The sequence below is a fragment of the Phascolarctos cinereus genome, unplaced genomic scaffold (genome assembly GCF_003287225.1).
Source record: "Phascolarctos cinereus isolate Bilbo 61053 unplaced genomic scaffold, phaCin_HiC Scaffold_2;HRSCAF=192, whole genome shotgun sequence".
Classification (NCBI taxonomy): domain Eukaryota; kingdom Metazoa; phylum Chordata; class Mammalia; order Diprotodontia; family Phascolarctidae; genus Phascolarctos; species Phascolarctos cinereus.
In genome coordinates, this window is record NW_027555625.1 from 284075935 (window position 1) to 284097816 (window position 21882).

A 21882-nucleotide genomic window follows, 5' to 3' on the forward strand; every position below is an offset into this window, starting at 1 on the left:
CAAATAGGGTCACGAAAAGTCGAACACAACTGAACAACAACTAAACAACAAAATTATTTATACATATGTTGTAGGAAAAAATACCCACCCTATCTCATTTTATTATCGTGAAACAATACAATAAACAAAAGCGTACTATGCAATGGTTAGGTGGTAGTATTTTCACAAAGAAGACTTGTTAGGGCTGGTCTCATCTAGACCTTGAGAGGTTAAGGCATTCTCTCCACTGAACTGTCAAGAAGGTCTGGGCATTTTGTGTTCTCCCCGGGAAAACCGCTGTCTTTTCTCCCCGTGCTTGTTCAGTGACCACCACAAGCACCATAAAGACTTGGCCAATTGAAGTGCAAGGTTTCAAGACTACTTTTATTTGGAGTTCAGTAGTCCTACCTCCCCAAGCTGTGGTCAGATAAGAAGTAACATTCCTTTCAGGCATCTCAAAGGAGAATGTGCAGATTCTAACCTCAACCAGGAGGCTTGTGAAGTTTGAGGAAGGTCTCTGATGAACGCTTGCTAGTTCTTCATTAGCACAGATGCTATTGTACTTTAAAAACGAGGTTTTAAAGGAAGAAACCCCTTTTCTCAGATGGATTATGTGTCACCCACTGTAAGGACAGATTTAACCTTATGAGCAAAGCTCAGTCTTATTTGAGAATCAAGTCTAGTTCTTTGGGACAAGGGGTGATAATGGAAATGTGTCTGTGGGTAAAGTGCTTATGTCGATGTTACTGTAATATTCTAATTTCATATTTCAATCTGCACATGTATTTAACTTGTAAGAACTGTAGAGGCCCTATTGACAACAGGGAATGTGACAGTCAGTTGTGGGGATGAGTGATAATAATGAATGATGATGATGATGATGATATTGCTACAGACAATTAATCAATAAACATTAATTACCTACAATGTGACAGGCACTGTAATAAACACTGGGGATGCAAAAAGAAGCAAAAGACAGCTGCTGCCCCCAAGAAGCTTACAATCTAATGGGTGAGATAATACACAAACACATTTATAATAAAGCAAGCTATATACAAGATTAATAAAAAATAATTAACAGAGGGAAGGTGCTAGGAATAAGGGGGCTTGGATAATTATAATTAACATAAAGAAAGTAGAGGAAATAAATGTTTGGTGTCTTTGTTGCATATTTGATGGAATTTAGAGATGGAAGGAAACTTAGAGATCTGGTCTAATTCTCTTGTTCCACAGAGGAAGAAAAAAAGCTCAGAGAGCTCAAATGGTTTACCCAAAGTCACTCAGATAGCAAGTAGGAGAGCTGGAATTAGAATCCAATGACTCTAAATCCAGTTCTCATTCTACTACATCATATTACCACAATACTTTGTAGAGTTTATTAATGTAATTTTCCAAGTCAACATGAGATATTTGTGAAGTGCTTAGCACAGTACCTAGCATACAGTAGATAGTTAATAAATCATCCTTCTTTTTCCCTATTGGGGTGGTTACATTGTTTGAGGTTATAATTATGAATAATGATCACTGACACATGAGCTCTTAAATTTTGCAAAGTGCTCTACCTATAGTAGCTTATCTGAACCTTTTGATAACCCTGTGAGAAGCAAATGACTATAGGTATTATCATCTCCCATTTTACAGAAGAGAAAACTGAATTTCAGAAAGGTTAAGTGATTTGCCTATGGCTACACACTGATTCCAAATCCTGGTCTTTCTCTACTATGCCATGCTGCCTCTCAATGAGGTCACGTGAACATTTTTGTACTCATGGCATTTTCATGTCCCAAGCTAAGGCGGACTGTGGAAGATACTTGGCCTATGGAAGAGACCATTTAACCCTGTTGTTTTCTTTGAATGAATGGTTATACCTCCTGTCTTTCCAATGTGTCATACTGTAGATTGCTTTTACATTTCTGCAGTTTTTAGAATTTTGTGATGAAGTCATTTTATTAGAAGATGGGAAGATTTGTGAAAAAGGAACTTAACAAGGAATTCATGCTGAAACGGGGGCAATATGCAAAGATGATTCACAACCTTCGGGGATTGCAATTCAAGGTTGCAATCTTTCCAAAAAGATATTTGTGAGGAGCTACTTAGGAGTTTCTTTCTTTGGCAAATTTTAGGTTTTCCTTTTCAGGTGGAATTTTATTTTGTTCCCAGCATCCTGAAAACATTTACGATGAAGCAATGATGGAAGCCCAAAAGGAGAACCAGGGGATCAAGTGCCAAAGGAGAGGAAAATGCTGGTACAATCAGAATTAGGGTCTCAACTCTCTTATTTATTGCTTATGGCTAGTGAATGGCTCCACAACTGTCTTTATTTCTAATCCTAGCTTTGGTTTCACATGATGAAAAAGATGAAGGAAAAGAACCTGAGACAGATCTAGATACTCTAGACACAAGAGGTATGGTTTCATACATTGTAATAGACATTTATAGAGAGTATTTAGGTTTACAAAGTAATCTACGTACAATATCGTTCTTGACAAAAGCCCTATAAGGCAAGTTCTACAGACATTATTCCTATTTTGCAAACGTGGAAAAAAGGTTAAGGGAGGTTAGGTGACATTTCACATCACCCATTTTGTGAGGTAGGACTCAAACCTAGGTTTTTCTGATTCCAAAAACAGTATTCACACTGCATCATTCATTCATCTGTGCACTCATTATTTGTAAGTATCATCTGTAGTAGCTCATAATAATAGCTCACACTTTTATACCACTTTGGAAGTGCTTTTCTTGACGATAGCCCAGTGACTTGGTGCAAGACTTCTTGTCATCCCTACTTTACTGACAAGGTCTATGTAGCCAGGAGAGGTTTCATGATTTCGCCGTAGTTACACAGCTAGTAAGTGGCAAAGCCCAGACTCAAACTGATCTCTCTGACTTCAAGTCCTATTACATACAATCAGATGCTGAGCCCCAGGTATCTAACCCTTGAGTTGTAAGTCTCAATTCTGCAGACACATGAAACAATGAGGAAAAAAGGCGAAGTTCATCTACCACAAGCCAAAATGTATACAAAATGCTGAGGCAATGTGGCGAAGGTGCCAATGGGGAAGGGACATGAGCCCAAATCAGAGGATCACAAAAGGCTAGAGGTCATCTCATTTAGCTGCCTCCCTTTACAGAGAGGAAAGTAAGGCTCAGCATGATTAGATGACTTGTTCAAGGTCACACTAATTAGGGAGTAGGAACTTTCTAACTCTTTCAGACTCTAAATTCAGTGTTTTTGCCCCTACACCATGTTGTTCCTTTGGGGGATTTGGGAGCTGTTTATACCTAACTTAAACAAATCCTCAAAAAGGGATGAAATGAAGGATAATTTTTCAAAGTTGAGGTTTTATGTCTCAGAAAAACCTTTCACTGAAAAACAATGCCTTCTAAGTGGAAAATTTGTAACAAGGCTGAGGAAGGGGAAATTGCTGTTGCCTTTGAATGTTCCTGGGCCTTGGAGCAGGAACCATTTGTCTCTTGCTACCTGCTACTGGGAACGATGGGGTAGATGGCCCCAAAGAGGGCCTGTAATGAAAGATTCAATGAAGTTGGCAGAAAGTGAATTAGGTACCTCCACACTGCACCATCTCACCCCAACTCTCAAGGACAAATGTCTTTACTCATCCCTAGAGTTATCTTGTTTTTTTAGCAGGTATTCTATTAACCTAAAATTTATGTGACCATCAACAGTTCATTTTACTGAAAACTAATGGGAAGGAAAAGGAAGGGAATGTATAAGCTGATTCTAGAAACTGAAACCTGCTATCTTTGGTGTGAAAGCATTTTGTAGAATGCAGTTAAAGAGAAAAGAACATTAGGGATGCTCTAGGTAGTGCTGATTAACTCATGAAAGAATTTGGTCAATTTTTTAGCACTCTGAGAGGGCAGTCATTAGGACCTGCACGTATGAATCTTGAGACCTATGAGAATTCTCTTTCATTTTGCTGTCCCAGAGGGAGGCATAATGTTCTTGAGCCCTGCTAAGAAAGTTTGAAGGAATAAAAAGGTTCTCAGCCAGTGTATAATGGGCTTTCTATTCAGTGAGTTGCTCTTGAGCTGTGAAAGTTGTTCTTACCAGGGCAGAGCCTCTATATCTATAGTGCACTCATCATCCTGACTCTATGCCTTTTGCTTAAAGGAAGGAATTTGATTTCTAACTTTGCTTGGGTGTTGACCTTTTCATTTTGCTCTGTTGAGAAGTAGGAGTAGGAAAAGGGTAACATTAGAAAAAGGTACATTCAGACAGGGCTGCCAGCACTCCCTTGCAGGCAGTATCTCTATTTTGTTTAACCTTATGTTTATGGATACAGAGGAGCCATTTTCTAGATGCAAAGAAACTGAACAGGACTTAGGGTGACAATGTGTCAGGGGCTGAGATTCTCTACAACTACTTGTTGTGCACAACTAGAAGTCAGTTTGCATGTGGCGATCTTATGTGCAGCCACTGAGGACTGCCCTTTGTGCTTTTCTTAGCAGTTCCTACACACCAACTCATTCAGACTGAAATATCCTGGGAAGGATCAGTGACCTGGAGAACATATCATACGTATATTAAGGCTGCTGGAGGTCTGGTATAAAATGTCTTTGGGTTTAATTTATGCTTTATTCTTTGCAAAACTGTTCAGTACACATTTTATGGTCTCTTTAACAATAATTACTTTTTTTTTTACTAAGGCTGTTAATCAATGCCTTTCCTAAAATCTGATGAATTCAAGACTTCAGTGGAATCATTCTTTATCTCCAGTAAGGCTGCTAGCCCTTATTTTAGGGGAAAACAAGTGGGAACCAGGAGCCGGCCAGCTTCATCTCCTGAAATGTAGTGCTCTGATCTCCTAATATGATTCCAGTCAATTAAAAATAGTACCTGCTTTCACAACAAAATCCCCAACACAAAGGAATGTGTCAAGCTTGGAGACGTGGAATCTCTGTTACTTGTAGAGTGTATATTTTTCCTCCCAAGATCAGCATTCTATTTAAGAATTCTGAGCTTCCTCAATGAATGTACATTTTTGTAACACTCCAGTGCCATAGGCAGACAATCAGGACCAATTTTCCAATAGAAGGGAACAAATAAATCCAGGATGACAGTGTTTTGTGCACAGAATTTTACATGTAAGCACCCTCATGTGAGGTGGTTCCTGATAGGTAGCTGTAATTCTCTGGGCAGCATGAGACACTGCTTTGAACATTTTAACACCTACACAATATTTGGATTCCAGGAAGACAGAAAAACCTGGTTTCTATCACATGAATAACTAGTTTGAGAATTTCCCCCTCTTCTTCCAGAGTATATCCTGTCTACCTTCATGGTGCTTCTCTTCTTTTTGATGATTGGAAGTTCAGCTTTCAGCAACTGGTGGCTAGGTTATTGGGTAGATCAGGGATCTGCAGTAAGTTTCATTCATTTTATTTTTTTAAAGAAGTTTAAGTAATAATGATATCTGCAGTTAGCCTCCTTCACTCTCAATTCACTAAATGCAAACATGCTTTTTAAAGTCTTCACTAACATTCAGAGACATAACTAGAAATATCTTAAAGCGGGCCAAAAACAGTCCAGTGGGGGAGGGAAGCATCCAACCTCTGGGATAGTTACATTAGCAGAGGAGGAGGTCTGACCCTTGTCCTCACTGAGGCTGTGAAGGAAGGTAGGCCCTGTGAGTGGGATACCACAGTGATGTGATCTTGAGGAAGGGTGGCAGGGTCTGCTGCACAAGCTTGTGGGGAAAGTGGCACAAACAGGGCATAGGAATACCATTCAGTACTTGGGGAGGGCAGAAAACATGGGGAGGAAATACAAGCTCCGTGACATCAGTGACCTGGAGCAAAGACTCATGTGCCCTATGTTACCATGATCAAAACCAAGGAGGCCTCAAATTCAGACCTTAAACATTTGTTTTCCCAAGAAAGGGTCCTGCCAAAATGAACAATTCATGTGAATTCAGAGGGCCTGACTTTGAGCAAGTCGCTTTTCCTTTTATGGGCCCCAGTTTTCCTCAATTAGCAAAGTGAAGTGGTTAAATTACATGATTTTCTGAGCTCTCTCATAGTAGAAAGAGCACTAGGTTAGGAATCAGTAGACCTAATTAGGGTTAGAATCCTAGCTCTGCTAATTACTACCTATATCACTTTAGACAAATTACTTGTCCCCTCTGGGCATCAATTTTTCCATAAGTAAAATCAAGGGGTTGGGCTGGGAGATCTCTCTGGTTCCTTGAAGCTCTAAATTTCATGAATCAAAAGTGTTTTTTGAGAAGAACCAATTCTTAGAAGTTTTTAAATTTGGCCACAAATGGAAATGCCCATTTACTTCCACTGTGTGTAATACTCCCAGAAAGTAGTGTTTCCAGCTCAGGCAGATAGGTGCCTACTTCAAAATACCCCTGCTCAGTTATTCTCCACTCCTCCCTACTTTAAGTTTCTCTGTGGCAGCCACAGTGAAATGTTGATCTGGTGAACAAGGTCAAATGTCCCCAGGATGCAGACATCCACTAAACTCCAAAGACCTAGAGATTTCTACCAACCTTTTGGAAGAGCAAGTGAACCCACCTCCTTGGAGGTGACCCTTGGAAACAAAGACTTTTCATTCTTGGGGAAAGAGATTCCAAAAGTGATTGCATATTCAACTTTCCAAAGCAGAGCTTCAAGATACCAGAAGAGCTTTAGTTACTGACAGTGATCTTAAAAGACTTTCCAGAAGGCTCACCATGAGAATCTTGATGGTATCTTCTCTCTTTAACCTTACAAGGGCAACTTGGTTCATACTATCTCCATGTTCATGCATTTTCCTGCTCTCTATAAATGGCAGGTCCAAACCTAGAGCATGATGGAGCCTTTTTCCCAAGTTGGGTCCTTTATAAGTTACACTTTGAGGAAGGCACTGAGAGTTTTACTTTATAAAAGGCTCATCCATCAGCCTCATAATTTCCATTTGTGTTATTACCATAAGCAATAAAAACTGTTTAGAAAATGGCCTGTGTTTGTTCCTTAATGGTCATGTGAATTTAAACACACAGCCCAGAGAAAAATTAAAAAGGCATTTCTAAGCAAGATGTTATGTCTTCTTAGATTGCCACCAGAGAGCTACATTCTCACTTAAAAGAGACGGAGCTAGAAAGTAGTTTAGGGTCATAACGAGAATCCCTTGAATTTATTTTGTATCTTTTTCATAAAAGGTTCAAAACATTCTATGTATGTTACCTCCTTTTCTCTACTAGGCAGAGGCAGAGATAGAAGCTTATTTTATAGATAGGAAAACTGAGACTCCAAAAGTGACTTTTCCAAAACCATTCACAGCAGGTAGTACTGATGGGTGCTCTGGTACCTCATTCACCCTATGCTACTTTGAGGTGGTTTAAGCAATTTCACAGCATACTCAACTTTACTTTGCTTTCTGAGTGTCAAATGCAGCCGAGATCATAGAGTTGTGGGAGGCCAAAGGGATGGATTCTGTTCTGGGCCTCCCTCAGCTATCCATCTATCCTTGTTCTCTAGTCCATTTACTTCTGCCTTTGAAGTGAAAGATGCACAGTTGTTTGTTTGCTTTTCCCACTGAACGGCAGAACCTAATGAGACATGTGCCCCTACACTGAGAAATGGTTGCCCTGGATTCCTGGTCCCTGAGACACAAACTCATTGGTTGATAGCTGGCTTTATCTCACCAGCAATAATTCAAGTTTTCAAAATCTATCCCATCCTCCTTTTCAGCTTCTCCCTGAAATGCTCCTTTAACCTCCCTTTCCCTTATGTTGTCCAAAAGACAATCCAGATATATCACTCATTTCATGAGTTTCTTGTCTGTTTTCTTTCCACAGATGGGCTGTAGGACTCATAATAATGAGACCCCTTGTCAGACTAGCCATATATTGGTGAATCCCAAGCAAATCATTTACCAGTTGGTGTATGTGGCAAGTGTGATGGCTGTGATCATTTTCATTTATAAAAGGATTTGTTTTCACCAAGACAACTCTAATGGCATCTTCCACATTACATGACTGGGTATTTGAAAAGGTAGGGCAGAGCAGGTATTTTGCAAAATCAGAGATTTTGGGGTGGGCAGCTGTGGTGGAAAACGGAAAACAACAACAAAAGAAACTCAAACCGTGGGATTCACTGGATTGAGAGTTGTTAAGTCTTGGATCTGAGTCTTTTATCTACTATTTACTATCTGTATAACCTACTTGAGCCTTAGTTTCCCCATTTGTAAAACAAAGGTGTTGGGAGGCATTTCTAAGATCCCTTCAATAACTAACATTCTGACTCTCATGTGATGTAACAGAAAGATTTGTAGTCAAGGGACCAGGAACACAAATCCTGCCTCCACTGCCAACTATCTGGGTGAACTCATTGACCCTCAGCTATAAAATTAGAGGCTCAGACTAGGTGTCATCTAAAAGCTCTTCCAGGCTGGGCAAGTTGCTTCACTTCTATGGACTTCGCTTAACTATAAGGTAGAAGAGTTGGACTATATGCCCTATACATGTCAATAGCTATCGCTTTCAGCTTTAAATCTATCACCTTAAGCTTGACAGTGTGGGGTAGTGAGAAAACAAAAGCAAACAACAAGAAATACTGGATTTGGAGTCAGAGGACCTGATTTCAAACCCTTCTTCTGCTGCTTTCTGCCTATGTGACAATGGGTTAGTCACTCCCTACTCAGAATCTCAGTGTTGGTAAAATGGTAAAATGCTGATGCGCGATGAGATGACCTTTTGGGTCTTTCCCAGATCTCAGTCCTATGACACAAATTCCAGCAAAGTGGTTTTGAGTTTGCTCAATGACCCTAGAACATTGCACCAAAGATCACTGCTCCATACGAATTCCTGTTTCCCCCTCCCTACAGATTTTAAAAAGCCCAATGAATTTCTCTGACACAACTCCCACTGGCAGGCTAATGAACCATTTTTCCAAGGACATGGATGAGCTGGATGTGAAGCTGCTGTTTCATGCTGAGAACTTTTTGCAGCAATTTTCTATGGTGTTATCTATTCTAGTTATATCAGCGGCGGTGTTTCCCACTATATTCTTTGTGCTGGCTGGTCTAGCTTTCATTTTCTACGTTCTCTTACAGTAAGTTGCTGATGCTACTGCTGGGTCTTTTTTAGAGGTGTGGTCAAAGATCCTTTGTCAGACTGGTACTATGGTGGCCATAAATGCTCATGATATCTAAATATCTTTTTATTTTACCCAGGTTGCAGAATAAATTAGTTTTTTTGAGTTTCTGCCAAAGCAAGACATCTTCTGAAAGACAATCATTGTTTCTGATGTCACAGGCAAGATTTAGATGTCCTCCTCTCAACTCAGAAGTTCCTTTGCTCATGCCTCAGGGAGAGGAGGCAACCAGGGACACCTCCAGATCCATGAACTGGGCAAATCCTTGTCCTCACAGGACCTCAGTTTTCTCCTCTGTAAAAAGATAAATAATATGATTCCCAAGAGTCCTTCCAGATCTGGCATTCCAATCTTTTATTGATGTACAGATGAATTAACTTCTCTTGGAGAAAATACATTGGTTTGTCTCAAGATGGAGAACCCTAATGAATCCTGGTAAGGCTTACAGATGCCATGGATGGTGACCTTGGGCAGAAAGCCTAGGCAGAAGCCGACTGGAAAGAGAAGCATCAGGATGAGACCCAGTGAGGCATGTGAAAGCCAAAACAGTTCTTCTCAACTTTTCTCACTCTGATAGAGCTCTGACCTTGCTGAACCCTTTAGCTATGCTGCTTCCTAGCTGTGTGACTCTAGACAAGTCACTTAACCTTTCTGGGCCTAGTCTTTTCATCTGTAAAATGGGAGCAATCATTTTACTGCCTAACTCATAAGCATTATTACTATCATTATCATTTATTTCTCTGGACCACAGTTTTATCATTTGTAAAATGAGCAGATTGGACTAGGTGATCTCTAAAGTCCCTTTACAGTTCTAACATTCTATTATCCTATAGCATGGGTCATTCCCCATCCCTAGCCCCCTCCTTCCACCTGTACTTTGCCAGACCGACTATCTCTACCTTCATTGCTAAAAATTAGCCAGAGGGAGTGAGGACACTGAAATGATGTGGCACAGCAAGAACAATTTCAAGAATCACTGAAGTGGGGGCAGGTAGGTGGCACAGTGGATAGAGCACCGGCCCTGAAGTCAGGAGGACCTGAGTTCAAATCCGGCCTCAGACACATGACACTTACTAGCTGTGTGACCTTGGGCAAGTCACTTAATCCCAATTGCCTAAAAGCCAAAAAAAAAAAAAAGAATCACTAAAGTGTCCCTTGATTGGGAAACATGAGAGTCTAGGATGAGACCAGAAATTAGCCTTAATCAGCTAAGCTTTTCAAGTATGGTTGGCCCAACCAAAAGGAATTAGAGTGTAAGCTTCGGTTGTCCTAAGATTTCTGACTGATAACCCTAGGGAAAAAGCAGCACTTCAGAAGGTGCAGGATTTCAAACACTTAGCTCTTAGTAACTTAGAGACTCTAATTCAGCCTGACTGCAGCACATCTCCCTCTACGATGTGTGGTACATAGAGGTATACAACACTTAATAAATGCTTATTCCTTTCTCTTTCTCTTCCCATAGCAGAGACAGGAAGAAACACTTTTTGTTTTAGCACCTCTCATTATAAGTCATTATACAGCATTTAGGAATCTTCTTCAAAGACCAGCCTCAATTTACCATTAAAGAACAGATGAACAAAATGCTTGTAGAATCTACTCTACATTGGGTCTTGGTACTTGGGGGAGCTAAGAATTTCAGACTCACCTTGCATAGTTTTCCTAAGCTTAATTTATTTTAATCCTTTTTTAATCTTGGAGAAAGTTTGGTTTCAGAATTTTCAATTCCTGCAGTATGACTTCATGTTATCCTAGGGGTAATGACTGTGTCATTGAGTATGATCAACCAGGTAAGATCTACCCCTTTTAAGGGAGAGAAACAATGGAGAGAAAAGTCTTGCTGTCAGTTTGAGGCCATTTCTCTAATTCTTTCCACTGCTCCTATATATTTACCTATGTCCTACTCAATATTTAAATATATCACATGAATTATTACTATGGCTTCAGTATGGTTTTCACAAAGACTCCAGCATGCAGTCGAACAGATGTTCTATACACCGAAAGTCTTACGCTAGTGCCGAGACATAAGATACTGACTCACCTTATAAGAGTTGTAGAATTGTAGTTATAGGGCTGGTCTAGACATTAGGTATTTCAGCATCAGTGCTGTGGATACATATTGCCTTACAGCTTAAATATGTAAGTTGATTATAATCACTGCTGTTGAGGGAAGGCAGCCTGGTATTGTGGATAGAACTTTGAATTTGGAGTCAGAAGAAATGGGTTCGCATTCTGGTTCTGACATTTATTAGCTCCGTGGCCCAGGGAAAGTCACTTTGCTTTCCTGAGCCCCAGGAAAGAGTAGTCTTTGCCCTAGAAAAGGCTTTCATTTGACAGGATACAGGACAGGACCTTAACCCGACACTGGGAAAAAGCTCTCCTGAAGTGAACTTCAGCAAAGCTATGTTGATATGCTCCATTAAAGAACACCTCCAAGGACCAAGCCAATTTTTGCATCATTTGATACACTTTGGTCCTTCTAGTGCTGACCTAAGATTATTGGATTATGGGATTTAGAACTAGAAGGGACCATGGATATCATTTAGTTTAATCCTTTCATTTTACAGATAGGAACACTAAGACCCAGAGGAGGGAAATAATTTGCTTAATATCACACAGGCATTGAGTGGAAAAGGCAGGGTTCTAACCCAAGTCATCTGACTCCAAATCCGGGAAGGTGTCTGATACCCAAAGTAGACAACAAAGCCTAGACATAACATATTTGGCTGAAATGAGATTATAGACATCATCTTGATGAAGATGGAAAATTTAGATCAATTTCTCAATTACTGATGGAACTGTTGTGAAACAATTTGCATCCTCAAAAAAAGAGCAACAAAATGAACCTCAGTTTGGCTGTTTCTACTGCTTCTGCAAAGTAGACTAGATCAACCAACAGTGAATATTTTTGTTCTGAGAAGAACTGTAGTTTTATTAGTTTCATTCACAAACTGTAAAATTTAACTGCTAAAGTCTTGTCTAGGAAGAGGTCCTGCCAGGTCCATTTTTAATGAATTGATAACACTCACCTGTAACAAGGGATGCTTCCTGGCTCTGGATTTAGAACCAGAGAACTTGGGGCTGGAACCTCAACTCTGCTACCTGCTAGCTGAGTGATTTTGGGTAAGTCACTTATACTTGTACTCTCTTGACCTCAGTTTCCCCCTCAGTAAAATGAGGGTGCTAGACAAAATGAGGACCAAGGTCTCTCCTAGCTCTAAAGTCTATGTTGTTGCTAAATGCTTGAAAACTGTTAACCCCTTAAGGTTTACAAATTGATTTTCCTTAACAACAATGTGATGAAGGACCTACTGCCAGGACCATTATTCCCATTTCAAAGATGAAGAAACAAAGTCTGCTATCAATTTGTGTAGGTTCCTCCCTCCCACATAGGTATCAGGTTACAAGACCAACCTGCCTGAATTATCCCTAACTCCTTGGGATAGGAACTGATGAGGTTTGGGTCTTTTGTCCCAATTTAGTTTTAGCTGCAAAGTTAGAGGCTGAAGTCAGTTAGTCCTCAGGATCCCCCATGTATATGACAGCTCTCCAGGTGGTGGTCACTTACTGATGATGCTCCTGGTGCCCCCCCCCGCCACAGCCTTTCTTGCGGAATTTCTCACAAAGGGATCCAAGAGCTGAAGAGCGTGGAAAACATCAGCTGGTCTCCTCGGTTCTCTCACATCACCGCCTCTGTACAAGGCCTGGGCATCATTCATGCCTATAATAAAAAGGAAGGATTCATCAGCAAGTAAGCACCGAACAGTGCCCTGGAGTGGTCTCAGCACTGCATCTGTCAGCTTGTTAATAGGAACAAATGACACTTCAGCCTTCGGTTCTTCACTTCTATCTGTGCAAGGGGCTTTGACCTTGTGCAGCACTTAGGTAGCAGATGCTCCCAAAGCCCTGGCCCAGGGATGAAATGACAGCCTGGGGCAGTGCTAAATGACTGGGTCACAAATTTGTCAAATAGCGCAGTGTTTCTTCGTGCAGTCTAGAGTTTTAACCATACTAGTACTATATCTAAGAAGGCCCTTTTCTTGCATAGAGCCAGCCCTTAGTGAACTGAGTCTTTGGGGCAATTTACCTTTGACAACATCCTACCTCCACATCTAGCACCCTTCTTTCTCCTTTCTGTTGTTTTCAAATCCTTCCTTTGGCCCCTCTGGTGCACCTCATTCCTACAGGGCAAATTATGAAGTGAACTCAGAAAGCAGTCTACAAAGCCATAGCTGATAAAGGCCCGAAGTTTTACAACGATCCCTGGGAGGTATATTCAAATAGACCAAGCTGGGAAACTAAAAAGCTTAATTACCCCAGGAATGAATCCCTTTAAAGGATGCCAAAGACAATCCTGGGGCTTTAGGGCTCCCTGACCTGAGAACTTCTTCTCAAAGTACCTTGCCTTCAACTTTGGCTCTTTCACCTTACACTCCTTACAGAGCTCCCCTGATCCCCAAACTCCGAATTAAGGGCTCAAGCCTTCTATGCCTTCCTGGCCCCTGAGCCAGCTTGAGTCAATAAGTGAAGCTCTAATCTCCAAGCTCTAAATCTATAATTCTACAAATCTAAATAACAAATCAAGGTTAAGGCAAATAAAGTATACATAGAAAAACTCTACTTAGACCTTAAATTATTCTAGATTAAAGTTCAACCAGTATCTAGTCTGATCTTGCTTCTCTCTAGACTGAGCGTCGTCTAAGACAAGAAGTCTTGACATTCACCAACTTGGGCTCTCTGGATGAGGCTCATTGGTTCGTTCTTACAGGCCCATGTTTGCTACCAGCCAAACAAGAGCTCCCTTGATGGTAGCCTTGTGGTGTTTCACCCACAGTACCAAATAACCACTAAACTACCCATCTAACTTCACACTCCCTCCCCAACCTAACCAAGGAACAAGTAAGGAAATTGCAGCAGATAAATAAAATAGTTCCCATTACCTCAAAATCAGAATAATTCAACCCAACATGTTCATAAAAGATAACCATCTTCTTTACTAATGCTAAAGGTGGAATTTTAGGTATTGTCATAGCCAGCGAGGGAGATATTTAAAGGAAAATGACCTTGCTTAGTGTCACTTTAAATTGCAAGAAATAGGCAGAAATCTCTCTAAGCTATCTGCACGTGTATAAGAACTAGATTACATTGAGTTCTTCAAACAAAGCAGTCTTTAGTGTCTACTGAAGTTAACTTACTGCCTCACACAGGGATGAAATACTTTTATACAAACCAAATCTTTCAGATTCTTAAGGATTCTTCCATTTAATCCAGAGGTTTCTTTATAGCCATGTTTTTAACCCCAAGTTTCCAGAAGAGTACCCTGAGAAACAGCCCTTTTCCTGTATTTGGGGGGCTCCTGCAGAAAGGGTGTAAAGTAGTGTCTCCCTTCCCAAACGATAAATTAGACTCCATATGCTATCAATGTCCTCTTCTGCAAAATGCTCAACCCCTTCCCACCCTGAGCCTCAATACTTCTCCTTTTAGTTGGTGTGGGGGGTAAGAGAGAAGAAGAACTAGAAGCCAGGAGGATGAAAGGGCTAGGAGAAGGTGGACAAAGTATCCAAATTTTCATGTTTTTTTTTAAGAATAAGGACCTTTGATGGCAAAAGTTTTATGGACAAATAAAAAATTACAAAAGATACATGCATTAACTGACAGTTGGGAATCACTAGGTTATAGGGTTTATCACTGACTACTTCTCGGTTTCCTCACTAGGAAGCTAATTCATTGGCAGCCTCCACATGGACCAAATATTTTAATTAATTTGTTTTTAGGCTTCAATATTCACTTCCATAAGATTTTGCCTCTTAAATTTTCTCCCCCTTCTTTCTCTCCCCTTTCTTCAAGACAGCATCAATCTGATAAAGACTCTACATATATATTGATATTGAATATATTTTCACATTAGTCATATTGTAAAGAAGTATTAGAGCCAATGGGAGGAACCACTAGAAAGAAGAAACAAAACAAAACAACAAAGAAAGGAGAGCAAATAGTATGCTTCCATCTGCATTCAGACTCCATAGTTCTTTCTCTGGATGTGGACAGCATTTTCCATCATGAGTCTTTTGGAGTTGTCTTAGACCCTTGCATTGCTGAGAAGAGCCAAGTCTATCAAAGTTAGTCATCACACAATGTGGCTGTTACTGTGTACAACATTCTCCTGGTTCTGCTCATTTGACTCAGCATCAGTTCATATAAGTCTTTTCAGGTTTTTCTGAAGTCTGCCTGCTCATCATTTCTTATAGTATAATATTATTCCATTATATTCATATACCATAACTTGTTCAGCCATTCCCCAATTGATGGGCATCCCTTCAGTTTCCAATTTTTTGCCATCACAAAAAGAGCTGCTATAAATATTTTTGCACATGTGGGTCCTTTTCCCATTTTTGTGATCTCTTTGGGACGCAGACCTAGAAGTGATATTGCCAGGTAAAAGGGTATGTGTAGTTTTATAGCCCTTTGGGCATAGTTCCAAATTGTTTTCCAGAATGTTTGGATTAGTTCACAACTCCACCAACAATGTATTAGTGTTCCAATTTTCCCACATCATCTCCAATATTTATCATTTTCCTGTTTTGTCATATTAGCCAACACATGACATGAATAGGTTAGTCTTAAGGGACTAACCTATTTCAAATCCTGATTCTAATTGTCTTTTAGCCTAGATTTTGAGACAAAGATCAAACTGAAAATTTTACCACAGCTAGTACATTATCAGTTTGGTTAAAGACATTACCAGTCACATAGCCTTAAATTTTTTTAATTAAAAAAAATTTTTTTAAAGGCTAGCTCTACCTATTTCACCCAGACTGGACATACAGAGGCTACATTTAGTACTGGTCCCATTCTGATTATCACAGGAGCTTCGACTTCCTCTGTTTCCAAGCTGAGTCAGCTTGCCACTCACTATCCCCACCTCCCTTTAGGCAACCTGGTGGCCCCAGCCAAGTTGGTAGACACCAAGCTTCAGCCTTCCCCCGTAGCAAGGATTACAGGCATGAATCACCAGGCTTGGCCTACAGTCTAAAACAGTTCTATTTTGCATGAAAGGGAAGAGAGAAATGCAGTTACCAACAAAATCATTCACGTCAAACACTTAGATTAAACATCTGACTTCCTAAAATTTTTTCTGCCAAGGTTTCTCATAAAAGAGTCTTACAGGGGCAGCTAGGTCGTGCAATGGGTAGAGCACCAGCCCTGGATTCAGGAGGACATGAGTTCAAATCCGGCCTCAGACACATAACTCATAGCAGCTGTGTGACCCTGGGCAAGTCACTTAACACCATTGCCTAGCCCCCCCCAAAAAAAGAGTAAAAAAAGAGTCTTACAGAATACCACGCCCCCCCATACCTTTCCAATAAATACTGACTGATGAGTTCTCTTGTCAAGAATTTACCTCATATCATACACTTCTAAAGGCATTTGAATTCTAATTCTAATAGGTTGCATCAGGAAATACTCCCAGTCTGAATCCCAGATGGCGATTCTGTATCTTGTAAAACTAACCACAAAGATAATGCCTCTGATCTCTTAATAGCTTCCTAGTCTGACAACTGAAGTTTTGGAATTTATATCAGTACAAAAGAAATATCATGGCAGTTGGAAGATTTTTTTCATCAAACAATGAAGAAAATAAGGTAGAAAAGAGGTAGTCATTGCAAAGCTAGTCAAAAGACCAGTCTGGGGATACTTAAAAACACTTGGTATTGATGGCTGCCTACATTATTTGACAGCATCATTTTTCTTAGAAGGATGGGCTTTCTCACAATATGTGTTAACAAAAACCCAGCATGGTCTAAGGATTTTTAAAAAGCATAGAAATGGAATCAGAGAATCTTAGAGTTGGAAGGAACTTTAGAGGTCGTGTAATGTGGCCTATACACTAGATGAATTTCCTGCTACAATATCCACTTGAGAACTACAGTGTGGGGAAGCTCACCATCTCCCCAAGCAGCCTGTTCCACTTGTGGACAGCTCTAATGACAAAAAGGTAGCTAACTGATGCACTGTGGTAGGGGACCATGAAATAACAGTGTTTTATCACCATACAGAAAATGCTTTATGCTCCTAGTCTTCATAAAGCATCTGTTTGCAGATGTTTAAAAAAAGTATATTTAAATAATTACATTCTCTATTCCAGGCTTCTCTTTATTTAAATTCTCTTTATTTCAGGTTTAAGATATTAAATGATGAAAATCCTAGTCACCTCTTATATTTTAATTGTGCACTCTGGTGGTTTTCACTAAGAACAGATATCCTCATGAACTTGGTCACTTTCATTGTGGCTACACTGGTGGCTCTGAGTTACTCTTCCATCAGTGCTTCATCCAAAGGTTTATCCTTGACCTACATCACCCAGGTAACATCTGACCTGAGGATGGGTATTACTTAGGTCCTTTGATATACAGAAAGGTAGAGAAGGTCTTTTGTCACACTTTTCCCTTTGTCTGATACCCACAATTGTTCTTGCTTAATGAAATGAGCTCAGCTTATTGATGCTCAGTGGTCTCTTTTCATTGGTTCAAAGGTGGTATATCCCCCAATCTTGTCAAATCCAGGTTTTCTATTAATATCTTTAGTTTTCCAAAAAGGGTGGTCTTTGCATTGTCACAATGTAACAGTAAATTTCACACTTGCTGAAATCTATGGAAATGTTTCCTTTTTGTGTTGTTTACTGATTTAATTGAGAATTAGTCCCTTTTTAAACAGTGCCTAAATTAAAAGCACTTGAGACTTGTAAGAGAGGTTGCAATTATTGGCTTTGCCAAAGTGACAGAATAAAAGAGGAAAGAAAGAAAGAAGGAAGGGAAAGAAAGAAAGAAAGAAAGAAAGAAAGAAAGAAAGAAAGAAAGAAAGAAAGAAAGAAAGAAAGAAAGAAGAAAGAAGAAGAGGAAGGAAGGAAGGAAGGAAGGAAGGAAGGAAGGAACGAAGGAAGGAAGGAAGGGAGGGAGGGAGGTAAGTATTTATTAAGTGCCTTCTGTGCTCCAAGCACTGTACTAAAGTGCTTTACAAATATCATCTCGTTTGAGCCTCATAACAACTGGACGAGGTGGATGCTATTATTATCTTCATTTTGCATTTGAGAAAACTGAGGCAAACAAAGGTTAAGTAACTTGCCCAGGGTCACATAGCTAGTGAGTGTCTGAGGTCACATTTGAATCCAGGTCTTCCTGACTCCTGACTCCATCCACTCTACCAGTGAAAGAATTTAACCCAAATTGAAATCACAGAAGAAAATAAAATTAGAAGTATTTCTCAAGAGTCTACTGTGCAGGAATACCAAAAAAGTAGGACACAGCCTCTGCCCTTGGGGTACTTGTAATTTAGTAGAAAGAAAAAATATGCGTATATGAAACATATATACATATATAAATATACCCATACATGTACACACGTGTATAAACACAACTGAATATTTTTACATATACTTGTTTATACATACATACATACATACATACATACATATATATATATATATATATACACACACATATATAACTTAGAAAATATAATTGAGTGCTAGGTGGTATGGTGCAGACTATGCATGCTATTGAAATTCTTAAGAGAAAAAGATTTTTCTGAGTTGGAATAATCAAGAAAGGCTTGATCCATCCCATCATTTTTATCAATGACTTGGATGAAAGCCTAAGTGGCATGCTTATTGAATGGAGGAGGTAGATTTGAGATGAACCTTGAAGAATGAATAGGAATTGGATTGGCAAAGAGAAAGGGGGAGAACATATAAGCAGGGGATATATAGCATGAGCCAAATAATGAGAACCTTTTTCAGTTGAGGTGGGAAGGGAACAATAAATACATTTTCATTACCAGATCAGTGTTCATGTTAGGAAAAAGTAGGAAACTGGTTGGACAATGTGGAGACCAATTAAAGATGTGCCAGGGTAATGAGCCTGATGCAATAAGCAGCATACAGCCATTTTAGATTCTTGTGCATGGGAAACAATAATTCATTTAAAATAGAACTTAATGAAGTTGAATCTGGTAGCTGCAGAGAATGTGGAATGGAGAGGAAAAAAAACCAGATCATTTAGGAAAATATTGCAGAAATCTCAACGTATAGTGATGATGGCCTGTATTTGGGGTTACTGAAGTAGAAATGGAAAAAGAAGAAAAAGAAATCTAAGAGACATGAAGGAAAAATCTCTGATTTTGAAAAATAATGAATAATTAATTGCTAAAGTAGAAATGATGGTAACTTTGTGATGAACTGATCATTTCATCTTAAAATTTGTAATAGAAAGGAAAATTTGACATTGCCATATGTAGACCCAAGATTTTAATAAAATAGATGCCAAAGGGTTAGAGAATGGATAGATATGATCCCTTGACGTAAAACTTCACAGGAAAAGTTAGCCCAATAAAGATTCTCAGTGCAGCTCTGAAGATACAAAGACAAACTATTCTGATAAGCAAGAAAAGGGGAAACTGTCTGGAAAGGCACATCCTGTGGAAAACAGGGAACCCATTAGCCATTTCAGATTTTTTTAAAAAGACACATGTAGAGAATATGGAAGTAAGATTAGGTAAAGGCAGATGAATACAGAAGCATAGCATGGAACTACCAAAATAGAGTCAGATGCACTAGGGCTAGGAATGAGCTAATGCTGACAGCAGAAAGATGCTTTTTATTTTTAGTGATGGTGGAGTTAACAGGGAGATCAAAGAAGGGATGGGACTGCTACTCAAGCAGGTGGGGATGGAGTAATGGAAAAGGCATGAGATAAAGAAGGAAAAACTACTCAAATCTAATTTTGCTTGTTTTTCCTGCTAAGAAGAATGATCTTCAGACTAGGAAGAAAAGAATAAAAATGGTTAACAGGGATTTTTGAAACCCAAGATAAGTGAGAAGCTAATAAGAGGTTACCTAACTACTCTCACTGAATTTAAATGAACAGGGTCAGACAAACTACATAGCAGGGTTCTAAAAGAACTGGTAAATGTGATTACTCAGGCATTGTCAATGGCCCATGAAAGACTGGCAAAAACTGGGTTGGTGCTGCAGGACAAGAGAAGGGCAAATATACTGATTTTTTTTTAAGTATAAGCTATTAGCTTGTAATGTTTGCTTCGATGCTTGGCAAAATTTTATATTATCTTATTAAAAGGACTTTTTTTGAGCATTTAAGCAGGGGAAGTAGTGATAAATGAGAGCAGACATAACTGTCAACATCAGATCGTGACAATTAGCCCCTCCCTCCCCCTTTCCTTCCTTCTTTCCTCTCTTTCTTTATCAGGGAATGCCATGAATACAGTATACCTAAATTTCTCAGCAAAACATTAGATTAAAATTATTCACTTTCCTTGTGAACAAGATGAAGAGAAATGGGCTATTCAATAGTACAATTAGGTATATTCAGAACTGGTTGAATGATTAGACCCAAAAAGTCCTCATTTGGAGAGAGGTCTCTACCAGTACATCTCAATGACCTGTCTGTGCTATTTAACATTTTTATAAATGGCTTTGATGAAGGCATAGGTGGCATGCTTAGCAAATCTGTAGTGGGTATAAAGCCAGTAGGGAGGGCTAAAAGATGATAGGATCATGATACTAAAAGATTCTGACAAGCTAGAATGATATGTTGAATCTAATAAGCTAAATATGAGAACAATAAATAGAAAATATCACACTTGGGGTGAAAAGAAAATCAATTTCTCAAGTGTAAGATGATGTGCTGTCTAGATAAGAGGTCTTGTGAAAAAGATCTGGGGATTTCAGTGGACTACAAGCTCAAGATGAGTGAACAGGTATGCCATATTAGCCAGAAAGCCAAGGTGATCTTCAAGTGAGGAATAATGAATAGAATAGAGGAGGCAATAGTACCACTGCCATCTGCCCTTTCAGGACATATCTGGAGTACTGTATTCAATCAGCTCTGGGCATTACAGTTTAGGAAAGACAATGACAAGTTGTAAGACATCTAGTTGAGGGTGACCAGGATGGTAAGGGGAATGAAGACCATTCAATCTAACTGAATTCAGCAAATATTTGTCAAGTGCCTACCATATGCCAGGGATTAGGTATACAGAGACAAAAACAAAATAGTCTTTAACCTCAAGGAATTTAGTATTCTATACTTTATTATGCCATCCATTTTTTTTTCCCTGAATACCAGGTCCATATCACTGACTGCCTACTGGATATCTCTACCTGTGTTTCCCATTGTCATTTCAAATTTAATATGTCTAAAATGGGACTCCCATTATCTTTTCCTCTAACTTGCTCTTCCTCAAAATTTCCCTGTTTTTGTCAAGGGCTCTGCTATTTCTCAGGTTCATATCCTCAAAGTCATCATTGACTCTTTGTTTCCCTCTTTCTCCACATTTAATCAGTTGCTGAATCTTCCTGAATTAAACCTCTAGAAAATCATTCACATTTGCCCCCTTTCTCTTCATTCAAACATCTACTACCTTAGTTTAGTGCTGTTCCACCTTTCACCTGGACTACTTTAATAGCCTCTTAATTAATCTCTTACCTTCCCTCTTTCTCCTCTACTCCAAATTCAACACAACTACTAAAATAAATGATCTTGTCAACCTGAACTACTGTTTCCCAAACTCAGTGTTCCATGTCCCACCTTCATGCATTTGCCCATGTAGCTTCCCGCATCTAGAAAATACTCTCTCCTCATCACCAACTGAAAGAATCTTTTCTTTTCATCAAGACTAAGCTTCTGTATCTCCTACATTAAGAAGCCTTTTTTGACAGTTTATAATACTCTATCCCTCCTAAAACTGTTTTATATTTGCTTATCTGTGTACATCAGAGGTGTCAAA

General features: G+C 39.4%; 1 protein-coding gene across 1 annotated transcript in view; it reads left to right on the forward strand.

The window, feature by feature from the left end:
• ABCC12 (ATP binding cassette subfamily C member 12) overlaps nucleotides 1-21882 on the forward strand; it is a 70121-nt gene that overhangs the window by 29416 nt on the left and 18823 nt on the right. Inside the window, 13 exon segments of the mRNA XM_020984941.2 lie at nucleotides 1899-1961; nucleotides 1963-2034; nucleotides 2140-2193; nucleotides 2195-2225; nucleotides 2313-2384; nucleotides 4453-4542; nucleotides 5263-5366; nucleotides 7788-7900; nucleotides 7902-7983; nucleotides 8816-9042; nucleotides 12683-12832; nucleotides 17260-17446; nucleotides 18878-18882. Coding sequence (XP_020840600.2) covers nucleotides 1899-1961; nucleotides 1963-2034; nucleotides 2140-2193; nucleotides 2195-2225; nucleotides 2313-2384; nucleotides 4453-4542; nucleotides 5263-5366; nucleotides 7788-7900; nucleotides 7902-7983; nucleotides 8816-9042; nucleotides 12683-12832; nucleotides 17260-17446; nucleotides 18878-18882 — 1250 coding nt within the window.